The sequence below is a fragment of the Penaeus monodon genome, chromosome 11 (genome assembly GCF_015228065.2).
Source record: "Penaeus monodon isolate SGIC_2016 chromosome 11, NSTDA_Pmon_1, whole genome shotgun sequence".
NCBI classification, from domain to species: Eukaryota; Metazoa; Arthropoda; class Malacostraca; order Decapoda; family Penaeidae; genus Penaeus; species Penaeus monodon.
In genome coordinates, this window is record NC_051396.1 from 22,921,477 (window position 1) to 22,940,935 (window position 19,459).

The window sequence follows — 19,459 nt, forward strand, 5'->3', positions numbered from 1 at the left end:
CAGAAATTGTATGCACTCTTGGCTGGCAGGAAAAACAATGCCAGTGAGGAGCTTTTGGAAATGTTCAAGTGAGTTCTTTTTTTCTAAGTTTGCATTTCTTAGTATCTACTGGTATTGATTATTTTAGTTTTGCATTGTTTTGGTATTTATATCCCCCCTCCCCCTTTTTTTTAGGAGTTGTAAGGATAATCCAGAGGAAAAGATCAGCTCTTTAGTGACAGAACTGAGTGATGAATTTTGCCGGCTTTATACTCAGGCCACAGAGGACTACACTGGACCAAGTATAGAATTTGCCAAATTAAGATTACAAATGGGACAAATGCTTTACTACACCTTCTTGGAACACATATTAGTGGATGAACGAAAGCGTGGAGTTGATCTCATGGTAAGATTCTTAACCTTTATTTATAAGCTTTTACAATTTATTAACCCTTTCCCGACGGGTAGTATTCATATTGGCCCGGGCCTCGCTGCCAGGGGCTTATATCGTCGCCCTAGCATGCACGACCACTCATGCCAAATACCAGCATCCCATGTCGTTTCTTCGTAGTACTACGAGCATATTTTCAGTTTTCATTATTTTCTAAAGTTTCTACTTGCCATACTTCCTTATAAATCGAGACTGAAGAGTATTTTTGTTATATAGACTCCATAGTTGATCATTATTCAGTCTATAGTCTGAATAAAATAAGCAGTGTGCGGCATCATGGAGTTGAAATTGTCGGTTTGTTGCTTTTTTCACAGTAAAAATGAGTATTAAAAACGACTTAATCACACTTTCAGTGGCAGAAAAATAATTTTTTGCCGTGATTGTAACAAAAAAAACTCAAGGCATGTCCATACATACACCATGGCATGTACATACATGCCCCCGGCAGATAGTCCCGCCATGCCATGGCATGTGCGTACATGCCATCCGTCGGCAAAGGGTTAAGTATGTGAAAATGCTTTGAATTATAGTTGGTATAGCCTCCAATTTCTCTAATCAAAAAATATATTTCAGGCATTCCTAAAAGAGGATTTATTCCACCGCACACTCTTCACATGCTGTCTAGAAATTGTGCTCAAGTCATATAATGACCCTAGAAGATTCCCTTGGTCTTTACAAGTAAGTCTGTTATTTACTAGCAGTTTGTTACAATTTTTGATTATAGTATGCTTACTTGTATGTATATAGGTATCTTATTTAATTTTTCTTATTTCTTTCTCTCAAGGTTGGAAATGTAGACCCATACTATTTTATTCGTATCATTGAGCCTGTCATTCGATCAGAGAAGCAGTCAGACAATCAGCTTTCAAGAGAGTTGGTGAAACATTTAAAAGGGGTTTGTATTCTTAGAGTATTGTTAGTAGATTGTACGTGAATGGTTCTCTATATCATTTAGTATTGAGCAGCTGCTTGTTGATGATATTTCTTATGAATATGTTTCATGATATTCAAGATATCACTTTTTAAAAATAATTGTTGGTTTTACTTTCCTAAATTTTTAAGCTATGTGTAATTATAAGTATTTCCATACCTGTTGCAGATTGAGGAACAGATACTAGATTCTTTGGCTTGGAAAGCTGAATCTCCCCTGTGGCAGATCATTCAAAATGGACAAGTTATTCCATCTTGCCAAGATGTCAATTTTGCTGACCAGTTAGAGACGGAAATGAATCCTGCCACCCCTTCTATAAATGTATCCTCAACTCTCATGTCCCCAGCTTTAAAACTAGTCAGTGACAAGGCTACTCCTAGCAGTAAGTATACTTCCACACTAAAGCATATTTAGGAGTGAAGATTGAAATTACATCTTCAAGTGATTGTACTCTGCTGTGGTCTGTGTGACCTTTGATAATCCATTTTTCGGTATTGTTTTCAGGTGTGCAGCTTTCTCCTCTTTCAACGATCTCAGAAAGATTCCAGTCCCCAATGGGTCAGTCATCAGCAAGACGGACACTATTCCCAACCTCTACTTCAGCAGGGTCCCTAAATCCTCCGTCCACCCTGACAGTAGCACGACCGCCAGGGCTTGGTGGCCGACTGCCTACAGTGTCATCTGTAGTCACATCTGCATCACCAAATGTTCAAAAGTCACCTAGTAAAATCACAGTCCAGGTAATTTTTTCCATTGCATCTTGTGTAGTCTCCTCATCCAGATACTCCTTTATTCTTACTTTACTTTGAGTGTTTCTTTATCGTCCATGTTATCTCCATTGTTTTATATCTGTTTTTCCTCCTTGCTCTCAGGAAGAATGAGGCTTCCATTTTTTCAAAGTTTTGTAAAGGCTAATTGAATCCCACTTGTTTCTTAGGTAAAGGAGAATGGTGTGACATTATACACGGTACCAACAAATCAAGGTTCAGTAACTACTCCAGATGCAATTGGGGATGTGGCTGGGGAGAGAGTAGCAGATACACCAAACACTGAAAAGAAGAAAGACAAACCAAAGAGACATGGTTCTTTAGCACTATTTTGTAGGAAGGTAAGGACAAAGATATGTACCAAATTTGGGGAGATGCATGCATTCAGATGTTAACAAAACTTTCATTTTGTGCTGTTGAAGTTACTGTTTGATATTGTTCAAAATGGTTTGTATAGTCTGATATTAAGATGTTACATAGGCAATATAAATTTTATATTCCCCTTTTTTTTCTTTTCCAGTTTTATACATTAGCAAATATGAGGCTGCGAGAATTGTGTGATAGATTAGATATAAATGACAAAGAACTCAGACGCAAGATATGGACCTGCTTTGAGCACTCCATAATTCATCACACAGAGTTGATGCGAGACCGTCACATGGATCAGATGGTCATGTGTGCCATATATATCACATGTAAAGTCACAGGAAATGACAGAATTTTCCAAGAAATTATGAAACACTACAGGAACCAGCCTCAAGCTGCATCCCATGTATACCGTAGTGTCTTAATATCAAGAAAACCTTCAGCCAACAGTACACAGACAGAGGGTAAGGTGGTGGGTCATGTTTAGAAATTTGTGAAGATTATGAGAGTGTCATCATAGATAATTGGACATGAAAGAACATTATCCAGTAGGAAAGTATAGTGTCCTATAGATTTAAATAGTGTGCAAAATCCACTTAGTTTGTAAGTGGAATTTAGCAGTCAAAGCAGATTACATAATTACAATCAGATCCTGTTAAGTGTGGTATATATTTTCCTAATGCCTGTTTTTCTCGGTAGGTTCTGGGCAGCATCCTGGTAATGCTCCACCACCCACACCCAGCCAGATGACAGGAACTTCAGCAAGTTTTGATTCTGAAGAACGTGGTGATCTCATCCTATTTTACAATCAAGTTTATGTTCAGCAGATGAAAGCATTTGCTCTCAAGTTCCGTGCAGCTCAAGAGGCAAGTTTAGTTGGAATGCGTTTAATTATACTACTTAGTGGAGGCTATACCTGAAGTTTCTGTAAATTGCAATCAGAGTCTAGCTTGTAATAACACATGATGTTCTTGGATTATCATGTTCATATTTATGCTCATAATATTCATTCTTCATTGCAGGTTTCTGTATATAGGTAGATAGAAAAATACTTTCATAATTTATTACTATGCTCAGTTATTTATTTTTATATCTTGTCTTTCAGGGTGACCTCCCTCCTCTATCTCCATTGCCAGTAGTACGTCACACTCCAATTTCACCTCGTCGTAGAATTTCAAACAATCACTCTGTATATATCAATTCATTGAGTCCTATGCAAGGTAGCACAGCAATGTCACCTCGAAAACCTCTTCCTTATTACTTTAATCGGAGTCCAGCCAAGGTAAGTAGAAGTATAATTGTGTTATTCATAGTCACTTGCTTTAAATTTTTTAAGCCTATCAAATGAAAGTAATTTCTTTCATGAGAATTTAATCCATCAGTGACAGTATTAAAAATCTGTCATAAACTGGCTACCGTCCTCCTTCTGGGAGCGGGAGTCCGCTGCATGTAGTGGGACTTCCCGCTCGATGTGCTCTAGCACGTTGCCACATATATAGCTGTACCCAGCAGATCAAGTTGTTTGTTGTGACTCTACAGAGGTTTTGTGAACTGATATGAATCCATTTTACATTTTATTCCAGGACCTAAGAGTCATAAACACAATGCTGAAGATGAAGGGTGTTGGAGGAAAGCGCCACTTAGATGAGGCAGATCTTAGTGGACCAGATGTGAAGCGCCCACTCATGGGTGGCCTTTCCAAGCGTATACAAGGAGTTCTAGGGGATAGGCTCTCTGCCACCCCTACACTAGATCTACAGCAAGATTCTCAGCCAACCCAGGACACATTGCCACAGAACGGCCACGCAACAGAAGCTGGTGGTGGTGACTTCCCACCAGAGCAACCTTAGCATATGGCATAAAGTTTAGGGAGTTATTCTCAAAGTAATTGATATTAGCTTAGAATCAAATGCTTTGCTTATTCATCAGTTATACAATAGTTACTTGTGTAGAGCTATCTGAAATTTCCTGACAGATGTGATTTTCATCAGTCTTGATAGCTTTTATTGGTATGCAGATTATTTGTGCTTGCATTTTCCCAACATACGGAATGCAGAGTTGTATGGCCTTGCAGAACAGTACATGGGTTAGTATGCCCAATGTAAAACAAAACCATGGGTGGTATCACTTATCAGTCAGATCTTATCATCGCATTTCAAGAAGATCCAGCAAACCCAGCAGTGCTTTTTCTCATGCTTTCAAGAAATTCAAATTTTTCTTCATTGTCAACCAAAGATGTTTGGTTATGTTCAATGCTGGTGTTTTTGCCTGGATGGATTAAGAGGTGCAGAAAGGATTTCAGTTGTTATTATTGTGGCAATACTTCTAAATAATTAGGTTCATCAGTTATATTATTTTGGATATCTTCTCATCTTTAGAAAGATAAGGTGTTCAATGCCAAACTCATAAAGAGAACTAAAATATTATTCCCATGTTTATATAGTGAATCTTATATAAAAAAATGTTTATCGTTGTAATTTAAATGTTTTAATTTGCATTTATACAGTAGTGTACCTTGTTTTATTTTAAAGATATTAAAAGTGTATATTTTGCATCTTCCTTGATACTTTAATTAAATGATTAATTATACAGTAACCAAGTGCTTTTGTACAGAAGCAAGGTTGTGTCTTTACTTTCAGATTTTGATATTTGAAAATGTCCAAACAGTTTGAGATCCTATTTAAAGTTTGTGTGAACCAGAGTAAATGTTTGGAAACCAAGTTGTTTAAGTACAAGCTTGTAAAGTGTAATTAAACAAATGATTATGATATATGTTTTGCATTGAAACCTACATTATTTAATTGCTTTGTTAGTATCCCGGCAATTTCTGTAATCACAGGGTACTTTATGCCGACTGAAGTGTGACTTATTACTATTATAACATTTTTTGTAAAGTTTAATTAGATGAACATTTAAAAATTCCTGTAGATAATTCAATACATACTTAATGTGCTTCACCATTAAATATTTTAGGTACACTCTAGTTTAGAAAGGATAATTGAAACTATTCTTTGTGTTCTGTTTTTTATTTATTTATTTATTTATTTTTCCCAGCTAGAGCATTTAAATTTATTCTCCCCTACAAGACTGGCACAGCTCATTGTTTTTGGAAATTGTACCAATAGTTGTAAATTTATTTTTAAAATGTACTTAAAGCTAGAATATTTCCATTAGAAAATAAATATATGATAGCTTTTCCATGGATGACCATTTTTATTTGTGCTAGATCTCATAATTGTGAGGCAACTGATAGTACTTAATAGTTTTTGAAATGACAAAGCACATTTTTTATAATAAAAACTTATCTATTGGGAAAACAAGTGTAAAATGGAGAGAAATTGAAAAGATATCCTCTAAATCATTTTCTCCAGTAGTGTAGCCTCCGGACTAGTACAGTGGTAACGTGTCGGCCTCTCATCCGAGGGGTCGGCGGTTCGCGCCTCACCCAGGAGCGAGAAGTTACAATTGTCGCCTGGAGGTTACTGCTGTGGCTGGGCACCACGGCGGGTAAGGACTAGGTTCAGCCGAGTCGGCACCAGCTGACACACGTGAGTGAGTCGACATTAGGTAACACAGGCCAGGCTCCCCTCATGGCATAGCCTGAGCGAAGCTAAGCTTCACATATCGGACTTCTCCTTATATCCAATAGTGTTTTTACATATCACTGATACTTTGTAACATCATTCCTCTTCAGTTATGTGAAGTTAAAGGAAAGAAAGACTATTGGAATGCTTAAAAAAAAAAAAAAAAAAAAAGGATATTAATTATACTCAACTAAAATAGACTATTCCTTGGATAAAAGAATAATAAAACACCTTTATTGCATAATGGACTTGAAGCATTTCTGCGAGGGTTTATAGATGACATCATGCAGTGCATATCAGTATCTGTCTTTCAACTGGTCCCTGGAAGGTTTAGGAGGCGGAAACTGAGGCCCAATATAGGATCACCCCTACCTTGGGCCTCAAACCTCGCCACAACTAATTTTGCATGTTTTTTTCTTCTCCTTTCCTTTTCCTTCTCGTCTTCATCCCTTCTTATCCTGAACTTTAACTCATTTTTACCCTTTTTGCCATAGTACTTTCCCATAGTGCTATATGACCTTTGATGTCTAGTACATTTGTTTTAAGCATTAACAGCAAATGCTATATTTACCTAGTTATTCATTTATATATCCATTTATCCATGGTTATTTATCAATTTACTCAGAGGAACTTATTATCTGAAAGTACCTTGTTACCTCCCAGAAATGGATGTAACCAAGATCTAGACCTCTTGGCTGTAACATGAATATTTCCAAATTCAAAAGAAATTGATTCTCGTCATGAATAAAATGAGATTGGACCAAAAATGTGACTTGAGCAAGAAGACATCTGACTTTAAAAACATCATTTCACAAATTTCAGAGTAACAATTTCAAACTGGACCCTGCGGATGTAGACTGTGGACAAATACAATCAAAAGGTTCTATCTTCACGACCAGAAAGTTCCAATAAAAGGGCTTGCTTAAATGTTTTGTTGACAAGTTTGATACAATTTTCAGATTTAAAATGAGATAAGACCTACAAGGAAGAATAAAAGTAAGTTTGGAAAGCCTAACCAAAATAAAAAATCGATGTTCAAAACCACATGGCTCTTTTCAGTTATTAAAGTTTCGGATATCCCTCTGCAAAATTTATTTCCCAGAAAGCCTACAGCAGATAGTTTTATTTCCTAGAATAGCAGACAAACTTTGTCAATGTTTCTACTCAAAACTTTGCCCAATTATTATTCATTGAAATTTTTCTACCACTTCAACATCTAAGATCATTACCAGCATATTCAGTTATATTTTTGTATCTGAAATTATTAAACCTTGAAAACTAATGATTATTTGTATTTCATAAAATAGATTACTTTCTATTAGGAACTTCAAAAAATTATGAACAGAATCATAATCATCTCTCAAAATATTTTTTTAATAAATGGTCTTTGTACATATCTATCCCATGCTTCCTCATAGATTTTACAAGTTTCAATAATGTGGGCTATAGTCATTGGTTCCTAGCACCAGCCAATCATGTGTTAATCTCGTGTGCCCTGTTCTGATTCTCATTAGCACTACTACTTTTCTGTTCACGTTGGAACTTGTGATCAGATACCAATATCTTTAATAGTTCTCAATTTATTAGAGGATATATTTTTTCCATTGGTTTCTCCACTTCTGCCCCCCCAATCCCTTGCCCGTTGTTGTCGTGGGGGGCTTAGGAGGCGGAGACTGGGACCCAATGATGGGGAACTCCCCAACCTTGGGACTCAGCCCTCGACTCAACTAATTTTGCATGGTCTTTTTTTCCTTCCCACTTTTCGTTTCTCTGTCCCTTCACCAAACCCTTCTGCTATCCACCTCCTAAGGTGTGAGAGCCGTGCTGAAAGGATGAAAGGCTGACTTTGTGCCAGTCCTGAACAGCCTGAGGGAGCCATGGGCACGTTATTCCCCTGATTTAGTTACCTAGCCCTTACCCCTCAAGGGACCCTGAGGGGTGGACTGTTTTTATCCCCAACATAACCCAGGCTTACCATGGCCAGTAATGAAACATATCCCCACTATTAGGGGCAATGAGGCTTGCCCCTTTATCAAACAGCCCCAACGATGTAAACCCACCCGATTCCCTGACCCAGGCTCTCCTTTGACCCACAGCTCCGAACACTGCAATAACTACCCCCTCATCAATGCCTACTAGTACAGTAGCCAACAATCAACCCTTAAGGAACATTTCCACTCTTCCAGCATGCTCAACTTAACACCTCTATCCCCACAACCTCCAACATCAAACCACCCCATCCTCCCTTATTAATACCTTACAGCCTTATTGCCCACCTCTCCATAACACTACCTCCCTGAACACTACTCCATCTACTACCCCTATCTCTACAACAATCTTGAATACTCTCTTTAGCGCAGCCAAATGGGACCGATTTTTCGTGATCCCTCCCACAGCTCCCTACTCTGACAACACCCTTCTCTTCCAAACAATGTCTCCAAAAACAAGTAGGTAAAGTCTCTTTCCGTAGCCGACCCGACCGCTCCCGTCTTGTCACAGTAACATCCGAAAACCAAGCTATAGCATTAACATAACTAACTGACCTATATGGTAACCCCATCCTTGCAGAACCCATCCAACCCTCAATACTTGCACCGGAACAGTTTCAATCTCCCCAGCAAATTGCCCAATCTATGACAAAGATTGGTCAGACTGTGGAGAAGACCTACTTGCCTGTCTCACAGACTATGATGAAACATCAGTACAATGCTACTACCATTCCCCCCAGAGGTCATCGAAAGAAACCCACTAACATAGCCAAAATTACCTTCCGTAGACATGACCTTCCCTTTAACGTCTACATAGGAGGAGAATCCCTCCCTGTTCGTCCATACCCAACCCTCCTCCACGTCAGTGCCAAAATTGTTTAGCATCTAGGACACCCAGCCAAACATTGCCGTTCCACAGCCAGATGCCCACTATGTGCCCAACCTGGCCATACCCGATCTAACTGCTCTCCACAATCACGCACAGGTGCCAACTGTGGCAGCCCCCATAATGTATTTATAGGGGCTGTCCCCACCTACAAGTTTGAGTCTGAGGTAGCAACTCTCAGATTCAAACTTGGACTCACACTACGTGAAGCCAGACAGGAAGCATGTCGACGTGGTTTTCTCTCTTACTCCTTACTCCAGTAATACTGCTCATTCTACCAATTCTCCTAAACCCACCCCCCTACATCTAACCCCCCTCTTCTACCTACCTTCCCCAGTCAACTCTTTTGCCATCCTAAACCCAGACACTCCAATCTCTACTACAGATATTTCAATCACCACTACAACCCCAACACCTTCCCTTCCCTCCTCGCACTACCCGTAACAGACAGAACAAACATTCCACCCCCTCTTCCCCTACCACACAAACACCTCCACCTTCCTTTGCCCCTACGCTTGAGACACAATCCTCTCTTCCCCCCCTCACAAGAAATCCTTTATCCCCCAAAACTCCCCAACCAACTCCTCAGAAGAAACTATTGAAAATATTCAAGATTACTTAATGAAAACTGACACTCAACCTCCAAATATTACAACTCCTGCTCCTTTCACACTCCAAGTAACTGCTGATATCCATCCTCCTCCTAACGATATCCCCCTACACCCTATCCTCCTAACCCCTCCCAACCACAGCCCATCCCTTCTTCTTCCCCACATTCCCTTATGTCTCGTCCATACTAACCTCTGCTTTTCCCCACCTATCCTCCCTTCACTGACCTCCCAACCTATCAGACATCTTTACAGAATCCCACACTTTCTGTTTCAACAACCTATTCTCTTCCTCAAACGCATAATATCCTCCATCTAATCTAACTCCTTACCACACCCGCCTCTAACCCTTTCACTCACCAATTTCTTTGCCCAGCTTAGACAACTAATCACTAACTCAACCACCCTTCCCTAACATTAACTATAGTGCTACATGACCTTAGATGTCTAGCACATTTCTCTTGCTTTTAACCATTAACCATTAACCATTCTCCACTTCTGTCTTCCATGATTTCCTGATCTGGGGCTTCAGGTCTGGAAGGGGGAAATCAAAGCAGGGGAAGGAAGCAGCAGCTTTGGCTTTTCATCTGCTAGTTCATTTCCAGAGATGCCAACATGAGCTGGTACCCAGCACAGGATGATCTTTTTCCATGATGATGCCATCCTGGATTCTCTACTACGGTATTGACGTGGATGCCTTGGTGGATAATCAGTATTGCATCTATGATGTTCATCTGGCCTCTTTCAGCACCATCTCATTTTTGCTGCATTTTCTATAATAAATGAGTGGTTCATTTGGGAAAGTTGTTTAAGTCAACTTTCCTTGCTCTTCACTACTCTTAACATTCTTCTGTCCACCATGGCACTGGGGTCCACGAGTGATCTGCACTTCCAGAAATTGCTTATCTGCTCCCAAGTGAATCCTATTTAAGTGGTCGACAGTTCTTGTATAGATATAAATTCTTCTATTGGGATCTGCATATGTGCAAGATTTTGATAGAGATTCCAGTCTGCATGTTTGATTCTCCATCTTAAATTCCCATTATGCAAGACTCCATCTACTTTCTTTAGTAGTATTGGAAAGTGGACACTTCTGTGTTGATTTTCCATTGCTTCCCATGTAAAAGCTAGTTCAGCATTGCTGAGCTTATGAATAAATCAAATGTTGGATAGCATTCTATTCTGTATGTGGAAATGGGTACGTTGGTCAGTGTGAACACTAGCTTCCCCTGTCTCTAAGAAGACATATTCTAGGGCATTACCTCTTGAGTTGTTTGTCTCCCTACAGATGATGATGGCCGTTGAAATCTCCTAAGATCAGGAATGGGGAGGGTAGTTGTAGTTATTATTTTTAATTCCTGTATGCTTTGCCTGTCATGTGGAGGCAAGTATACTGATGCTATGGTGTATTGCCTAGTCAATTCTACTCTTACTGCCTTCATCTGTGAAGTGGTTTGTGGTGGGAGGGCTTGTTCCTTTGCTGAATTTCATGGAGGAGATTTGGAGGTGAGTCCCTTTTTCTTTTAGTTTTAGAGTCCATCTCAATGTTTCTTGAGAGTTTAGGGGGGATTGTTTTGTGCTTTCCCAGCTTTGGTCATATTAGCAATTCCTTGGGTTCTCATTCTTGTTTACAGAGAGAGAGGATGTCCTTCTCAAAGTTGCTGGCATTTCTCCCTGTGCTTCCTGGAGCTTGACCAAAAACCTAGGTGCTTTTGTTGCAGGTTTACAGTGCAGATGGTCTTTTATAGTTCCTGGTAATCGATCTGAGGTGGTGGAATTCATATTCTTAGTGATGTTAGGGATAGTTGGATGTTTCAGTTGGTACGGCTACCTTTGCTTCTGGAGTTACTTTTGGTACTGTTTTGAAGTTGGTATGTCTGATATGTTTGAGTAGATAGTGCTGAAGCCTTTGAGTGGCCATTGAGATATTTAGTGCTGATTATGATGTCTTTTGGTTAGCCTGTGCTGAGCTGGTTCAATTAGGTGGACATATTTTTCTTCTCCTTTTTTCTGGGTTTTCTTTGTTCTTGGGGCTACCTAGTTTCAAAAGTTTTTTGTTGTGATGTCTGTATTTGCTTCTCAGCTGATGATGATGTAGGATCATGGTCATGAGAATTCTGTCTGCCTTCTGAGACCTGGGAGAATTGAGGCTGATCTAGTGTTCAGTGAAATTCTAACATTTGAGCTTTTTTTTCTACTGTACCGTTGATTTCATTATCCTTGCTAATTTTTACAGGATGAATGTTCTTCTGGCATGTCATCCTCCTTGCTGCAGCACAGGAAAACTTCTGTTTTTCTTTGATTGTTACAATCTTTCTTTAGTTTGTAAAAATCACAGGACTTGTCTGAGGCCACTGGTACATTTAATGGTGCTACAGGTGTGTTCTTTAAATTTGGTGTTTCCACAATTACATAGATATCTAGCATTTGAAGCATCATTATAGAGGGGAACATAGTCATAACATCCATCACATACCAAGTTTTTATCTAGGAGCTTGCTTTACAAAGAAAGTTTAAACATTGGTTTTACTCTTCTTCTTTTAACGGTAGGTTCAGGTCTGAGCCGCCGTGGTCACAGCACGATACTTAACTGTAGTTTTCATGTTGTGATGCCTTGGAGTGAGTCGTGTGTAGGGTCCCAGTTCCGTGCCGTGGTACCTTTTTTTTTTTTTAGTAATCTTTTTCTCTATTTATCCGGGCTTAGGACCAGCACTTGACTTGGCTGGCTTGGCCACCAGTGGCTAGGTAGGCAATCAAGGTGAAGTTCCTGCCCAAGGAACAACGCGGCGGTCGGTGACTCGACCGCTCGAATTCGATTGCCGTCATGATAGTCTTGAGTCCGAGCTCTAATTGGTGTACTACTAATCCATATATTCCCTTTCCTGATGCATTTTACCTCATTTACTCCTTGGTCTGCCATTTTCTTCTTAAGTGTTTCTTCAGAGTGTTTCAGCAGTTTCTTATTGAAGACCACTCCTTTAAACATATTCATAAAATACTTCCTCTACTCCATCAGTTTCTTTAGATCAAGTAGTTTCACAACTTGCTGGGCATTTGGTACTTGAACTAGGTTTTATCTTTAAGCTGTAAGATCTTTTTGGGTTGCCACCACAGCATTTTACAATCTATTTATTCTAAAGATTGAGATATTATCAGTATCCTTAACAAATTCTACATCTAGGAATTTATGGACTCATTGAGATATAGTCTATTTACAAAGTTCTGATCTGCAAATGGAGGGTTGTCTGGATTTGGACAGTCAGTTCATTTTCAGTTCAGTTATCATTGGGCTTTTAATTTCTTTGGGAGAATCCACTCCCTGGTTGAGGAAGAAAAAGGAATATCCATAAGATCTTGAGTTTCATCCAAACTGTTCCCTGACCCACCACCAAGCCAACAAAGGGAGGGCGTGTCATCCCTTCAGGCTTCTTCCAGGGCTACTGCTTGTATATACATAAATTTCCACCACTTTCAGGGTCTTTGGTCCATTAGATCAGACCTGGCACTGAAGATACTCAAGTATTTTGGTCAATCTGGGTTGCCTTCCAATACCAACCACTTGTGTTCAAAGAAGAGTTCCATTCATATTCATCATATTGCCAAGTCATCATCAGTTTTTTGAGTCTCTTTGTTGACTCCTCTACAGGGACCTAGATGGCCTAAATCTTAAAAGGTGCTAGGAAATCTAGAGGACTACACATGCACTCATAGTACATTATTAGAAGTAAACATGAAACATTCATGATCAAAGAATACCATTTGTGCTGAATTGTAAATTGATAACACTGAAGAGGTTTTTCTACATGTAAAAGCAAAATCTTCTTCCAGAATCTGTTTTGTTAAAATATGATAGATCATTAGTTTCTTAGCAAAATCATTTCCTGTATTCTCCAGAACTGAGATATGTCAAATATCTATCTACCAAGAATTCAATATTTATAGCAGTTTATTAGTGGCGAGTCTCCACTAACCAGTCCGTATATTTGGAAAGTCTTTATGATGGGTTTTAAGTCACTATGTGGAAGGGAAAATATGGCATTACTAGGCCAAGCAAGTGTGGCCTTGGATTCTTGGTGTGCTCTCATTTTTCCATGAATGCTGACATAAGGGACCCAGTCAGGAAATCAATGCACTTTATAGAACTAATAGCCATTCACTTCCCTCAATACTGGCAAGATTAATCTTTTGACTGCCTGCAGTGAAATGCAAGAATCACTATATCCAACAAAGGATTGACTTCCAATGTCCTTTGACATTTTTACAGCAGCAAGAATAGCTTACAATTCTGATGTAGAAATTGAGGCTGTGGGTAGTAGACTCCCGGAGACTCCGGCTTCATTCTTCTCGTTGCTAACACAACAGACTACGCATTCCTTTGACTTCGAACCATCTGTGTATCCAAGACAGAGATTTCTGCCTTGGATTTGGTCGATTTGTTGGTACATCTTTTTGGTCTGTGATGATTACATCATTAATCTTCAGCTGAAGTTGGGGTTGATTTCCTTGCGACTTTTAAAACCTTTAAGCTAGTTGTATTGATATTTGAGCATGTAAAGATTCTGATTATGACAATTCTACTCACAAGAGGAGAGGATAAGGGGGTGATAAGGTTTAATTAATGTTTACAATATCATGCAAAAACTTTCACAGAAGTGTAAGTGAATATTATGGCTTGTGCCTTTTTTTCACAAATTCAATTAGTTTATGTCGTAACTGCTTAAACATCCAATTTAGTATCAGTTTAATATATAAACCATGATGGTTTCCTGCAGACTTTAACAGAATATCCACTACATACAGCCAGGTTGGCTTTGCACTTTATCCATCAGACAACAATCTGAATTGGATTACCAAGGGTTGGGTAAGTATTTGAACAATGTGTATTAGGTCTGTAACAATGTTACAATTTTTGTCATACGGTATCATGGACATTATACACAATATAACAAATTAAAAAATAAGAACGAGTTATTTTACAATTTCTTCCTTCTTAAATCTTCGTAAGTAATATATACAAACATTTTTCCCACAGGAGTATTATACATATATAGTTCTGTAACTTTGCTTTTGCATACCATGTGAGCTTCATTGTTGGCAAAGTTCCCTCAAAAAATGAATAAAATACAACAAAGTATTCCTTTATAATATATTTCATATCGAATCAGTACATAAAATATTCAAGTTATGATTATGAAAAGACATGACAAAAATTCTGTTGAACATGGGCCAGTGTTTTAATATGACCGACCAACAGGGTATATGCCTGTGGCTTTTCCTTGCAAGAGGGGTAGATACACGAGAGGCCCATCACATCACCCGGCTGTTCAAAAGGAATGCAGAGCCCCTTTGCACCCATTGCTGGTGCTCCTGGCTCAACTGCTTCCTCTCGAGCAGAATCCTTCTTGATGGCATCTTCACATTCTTCACGGCCGCAGAAGGGTGCAAGTAAGATATTACCCTTGTCCAGATTGCCAGTGAATTCATTCAAGAGGTTACCTGAATCTTATGGGAATCAAGATCTGCCTTTGCTCGTTAAAGAGGCTTGACTGGATATTATCAAGTAGTGCATTGATTTCCTGCCCAGCAGTTGCACGGCTCACAGCCTTCTTCTCCCCTGTGTCACGACGCACCGCAAAAACCTCGCCTGCTGCCACTTCTCGCGGGCCAAGTTCCAGTCTCAGAGGAACACCTTTAACTCCCAGTGGTTGAACTTCCACGCTGGAGTCACATTGTCCCGCATGTCACAGCGTGCTCGAACTCCACAAACCTTCAGGTCTTCTACCAGTTCTGACAAGCTGCAATCAGGTTGGTCTTATCATCTTCTGTGGACTTGGCTGTGATTCCAACAGGCATGATAACTGCCTGAACGGTGGCAACTCTTGGGGGTAGCACTAATCCCTTATTGTCACCATGAACCATTACCATCACACCAATGGTACGAGTTGTAAGACCCCAGCTATTTTGGTAACATATTTTTTTTGCTTTGTCTCGGGATCTTCAAATACTATCTCAAACATTTTAGAGAAGTTTTGTCCCAAATGATGAGACTAGCTCCTTGAATTGCTCTACCACTTGCAGAAATAAAAGCCTCTGTGGTTGTGGTGAAGTCACCTCCAGCAAATTTCTCTTTCTCTGTCTTCTTGCCTCTTACAACAGGTACAGCCAACAATTCTTCATAGACCTGGGTGTAGAAATCTAGAATCTGGTAAACCTCCTCCTCAGCTTCCGGTTTAGAGCAAAGGCAGAGTGTCCCTCCTGCCACAGGAACTCACGAGTCCTTAAGAAAGGTGTGTGGGTTGTTTGAACTCCCAGCGTACAACATTATTCCACTGATTGAGACGCATCGGTAGATCACGATGAGACTGGATCCACTTAGCAAAAGCTGGATACATGACAGTCTCAGAAGTGGGACGGATGGCAACAGGTTCTGCCATTTCACTTGATCCTGACCTTGTTACCCAAGCTACTCAGGCGAGAAGTCTGCAATATGGGTCTTCTCCTTTTCTAAGGCATCACGAGAGACAAAGATAGGGGAAATATGAATTTCCACCCCCAAAGTCCTTGATCTTTTTGTCAAAAAAATTTTTAATGAAGCCCCAAAAATGGCAATGCCCAAGGGGCCTCAAAATGTAACATCCTGAGACATTGAGTTTTAATCTTTCTCTGACTTTGTGATGACCGAGAATACCAATCGAAAGATTTTCTTCCTTTTTAGCTTCTGGGGCCTAACCTATTCTTTTCTTCATAGATTTCATCTTGCTTTGCGCCCTTGGAGGTCTTAGTTGGTGATTTTTCCCTTTGATTTTCTCCCTTTCATTTGGTGAGGAACCCTTACCCACAGGAGTAGCCGTTGGGGCTCCAGCACCGGGGTGATCTGCTTCACAAACTGAGATAATCTATTTCATTTTCCCAAATCCAGCCCATTTGCCTCTTTTAAAACTGGGGGCTTTAAGTGACAAAAGTACATCAACTTCACCCAAAATTTTTCCCTTATCTGCCTTGCTCCCCTTTCACTCTCGAACTTTGTCACCCTGAGATTTGATCTGTTTAGGTTTTGAAAGGGGCCTGCCCCCTTTTTCCCTGACGTGCTTTTATCTAGAACAGTGAGCACAAACTGTGAAAATCAATGCTTTTTTCCATTCAACTTTCCCAAAATTTTTAAATTGTTGTTTAAAAGGCTAACAGCTCTCCATGCTTTCTTTATAACTCTTTCTTCTTTTTTACTTCCCTTTTAACGCTCCAACTTATCCCTTGTGTCTTAATTTTGTTGTAAAATCCAAGCAGCACCCCTACCCCTGAAGCTGCAGCATGCTTGAGGGCACAGCTTTTTGGTACCGAAAACTGTGAGACATAAATTCGGGCTTCCAGTCAATTTTGGGTTTGCTTTTTTTAAAATCTTTCTCAGCTTAAAAAACATCAACTTCCCTTTTAAGGACCCTTTATCAGCTTTACTAGTTTTCAGATCTCCCTTTCTCCCCTTATCTTAATCTTATTGGAATTCTAGACTTGGTTTCCCCCCCTGAAAATTGGAGTGGAGCTGGAGCTGGAGCTGGAGCTGAGCGGGGCAGCAGTTTTGGGTTGCAAACTGAGATATGTAAATGTAGGTTTCCAGTCAACTTATTACCATTTGAATTGTTTCTTTAGTTCAACAACACACAAATGCTTGCTTGAGGATTCTTTTTTTCAGCTTTGTTGGGCTTCATTTCACGAACTTTGTCCCCTGCTCTTTGATCTGCGCATGAACTGCCGGGCAACTGTCCCCCAACATGCAGAACTTTCTGGAGAAGATGGAAAACACATCAGGTTTCCATCAAACCCTTTTCATCTGAAATTTCCCTTTTTTACTTTTTCAAACCTTCTTTGCCCCTAACAACATTTTGTCTGCTTTGTTGCTCTTCATTGTCATCTTATCACCTTGCTCTTTTTAAACTTATTGAGCAGGTCTGCCCCTCCACTAATCTAGCTGTTCAACCATGGTTTGATTCCTCCTGTGGACCCTTCTCTGCTTCTTACCTTGGGACTCTTTTCTTTTCCCTTTTTCATCATTTTAGCCCCTTTCTTAAAAGAGGGTGCGTTTCCATATCCTTGGGTGGCCTCAGGAAAGGGGAAAAAGGGCACAGGTTTTCCTGGCAGCTATAGACTACTGGTTTTTAGCCCTCTAAAGGGAAAAAGCCTTTCCCCTGCAGCTGGGTGACTCTCCACTTTTAAATTCTTCAACTCACATCTCCCCAAACATCTTGACCTCAGCACGTGGTTCTGGCCAAAGAAGTCCTTAAAGTTTTTATCCTTCCCCCAAAACACTCTTGTTGAAAGATGTCAAAAATACACACAACAACTGGGGTAAGGGGGGTTTACTGGTCGCTAACCAAATCGTTTCAAGGGCTTCTGAAAACTTCATTACAAAGGGCAGCCCAGCTCTAAGACCTATTTTTCCCTTAAAAAGTATATTTTTTTTTAAAAGTGATGTTGCCCAGTTTGAAAATAGCATTCTCCCCCCCTTGAGTTCCGCAAAATCAACAGATTAAAAAAAAACGTGGTCCACGCCCCACTGTTTTTTCTGCCAAGGGTGGGTCCTTGGGGGCTTTTGGGCCACATAGACCCTCTTTAACTCCGCAATATTTACGGGAACAGATCTTTTGTAGGCTGTGTAGCGGGGGGCAATACATAAATAATTTTTTGGAATCCCCATTTTTTGTCCATTCCATGTTGACCCTGATGGGGATGATCCCTGTGCAATAATAAAATTTTTCAGCCCCTGGACTGTCAGCTCTTTTTAAATCCCCCTCACAGTTGGGAAACCCTTTGGGATCTCCCAACCTCAACATATCCTTCCCCAAAACCATGTAGTTTACGTTTGGACAAAGGTTTTCATGTTTAGGCGCAATATTCATAGATGTCAATGGTCTTAACCCAATTTTAAATAACAGAAGTATGGTCACACGATAGGGTTTTTCTTTTGCCTCAGAGCATGTGTGAAACCTTAAACACTACCCACAACTGGGCAGCAAATCATATGTTGGGTACCCCTTATACTTATCCCCTGTCTTTGGGTGATTCATTCTTGCGCGGAAATTTTGTGGGGTCACGCAACATCCTTTTTGCTTTTCATGAACCCTGCGCGAAAACAGCATGTCTGTCCCTCCGGCCCTTCTTCATTTCCTCCCACTGCTGAGATTTTTTTCAAAGAATTTTTGTAATTCTTTCTTTCCTTTCTCTCTTCACGTTCCTTTTTTATGGTTTCAGCATCATATCATACAATAAGCATGCCTTCTCTCACGTTTCTCACACGCTGAAAAAGCAAATCAAAAGATCTGAAGTAAAAAATATGTCAGGTTTTATCTCTACAGATCAAAATCCCCCAGAATAACCCTTTTTATAGTGCTCTTTCTCCTTTTCGGATTCGGGCATCAATCTCATGACCTTTTCCCCGGGAAAAAAAAACAAAAACAGGATAAATAATCAAATAAAAAACCTCAATATGTGTTGCACTTGCTTTATCCTGTTAAAAATTTTTGGATTCTTTTTTTAAATCACTTTGATTTTTTATACTACCAAAATTCACAAAAATTTCATTAATTTCTTTTTTTCAAAAAAAAACTAAACTTTTATATTTTTATTTTTAGAAGGTATCCAAGGTTATAAATTTTGTAAAAATTTTCTTAAGTTTTAATCTATAAACATTTTCTTCAAAGGGAAAAAAATCCATTTTTATAAAAAAAAAAAAAAAAAAGAAATCACAACCAAAATTTAAAAGCCAATGATAGTACTGGTTGAGAAAGCGCCTTTGCTGTCCAATGTGCAAAATACCCACTTGCTTCAGGGGGGAAAACGCACCACAATTCCCCCCCTTTTGCACCCGGGAAACTCTACAAACTTGCCCCCTTTTCAGGTTTTTTAAC

The 19,459-nt window shown here is 39.6% G+C and overlaps 1 protein-coding gene and 1 pseudogene across 1 annotated transcript in view; one reads left to right on the forward strand and one right to left on the reverse strand.

Moving 5' to 3' along the window:
- LOC119578813 (retinoblastoma-like protein 1) overlaps nucleotides 1-5,262 on the forward strand; it is a 14,325-nt gene extending 9,063 nt beyond the window's left edge. Inside the window, 11 exon segments of the mRNA XM_037926447.1 lie at nucleotides 1-68; nucleotides 175-385; nucleotides 1,004-1,108; nucleotides 1,215-1,325; nucleotides 1,530-1,743; nucleotides 1,866-2,101; nucleotides 2,299-2,469; nucleotides 2,649-2,958; nucleotides 3,194-3,360; nucleotides 3,600-3,776; nucleotides 4,078-5,262. The exon segment at nucleotides 1-68 is cut by the window's left edge and continues 114 nt beyond it. Coding sequence (XP_037782375.1) covers nucleotides 1-68; nucleotides 175-385; nucleotides 1,004-1,108; nucleotides 1,215-1,325; nucleotides 1,530-1,743; nucleotides 1,866-2,101; nucleotides 2,299-2,469; nucleotides 2,649-2,958; nucleotides 3,194-3,360; nucleotides 3,600-3,776; nucleotides 4,078-4,344 — 2,037 coding nt within the window. The 3' untranslated portion in view covers nucleotides 4,345-5,262.
- Nucleotides 5,263-14,748: 9,486 nt separating this feature from the next.
- Nucleotides 14,749-17,606, reverse strand: LOC119578497 (annotated as a pseudogene).
- Between the last annotated feature and the right edge of the window lie 1,853 nt (nucleotides 17,607-19,459).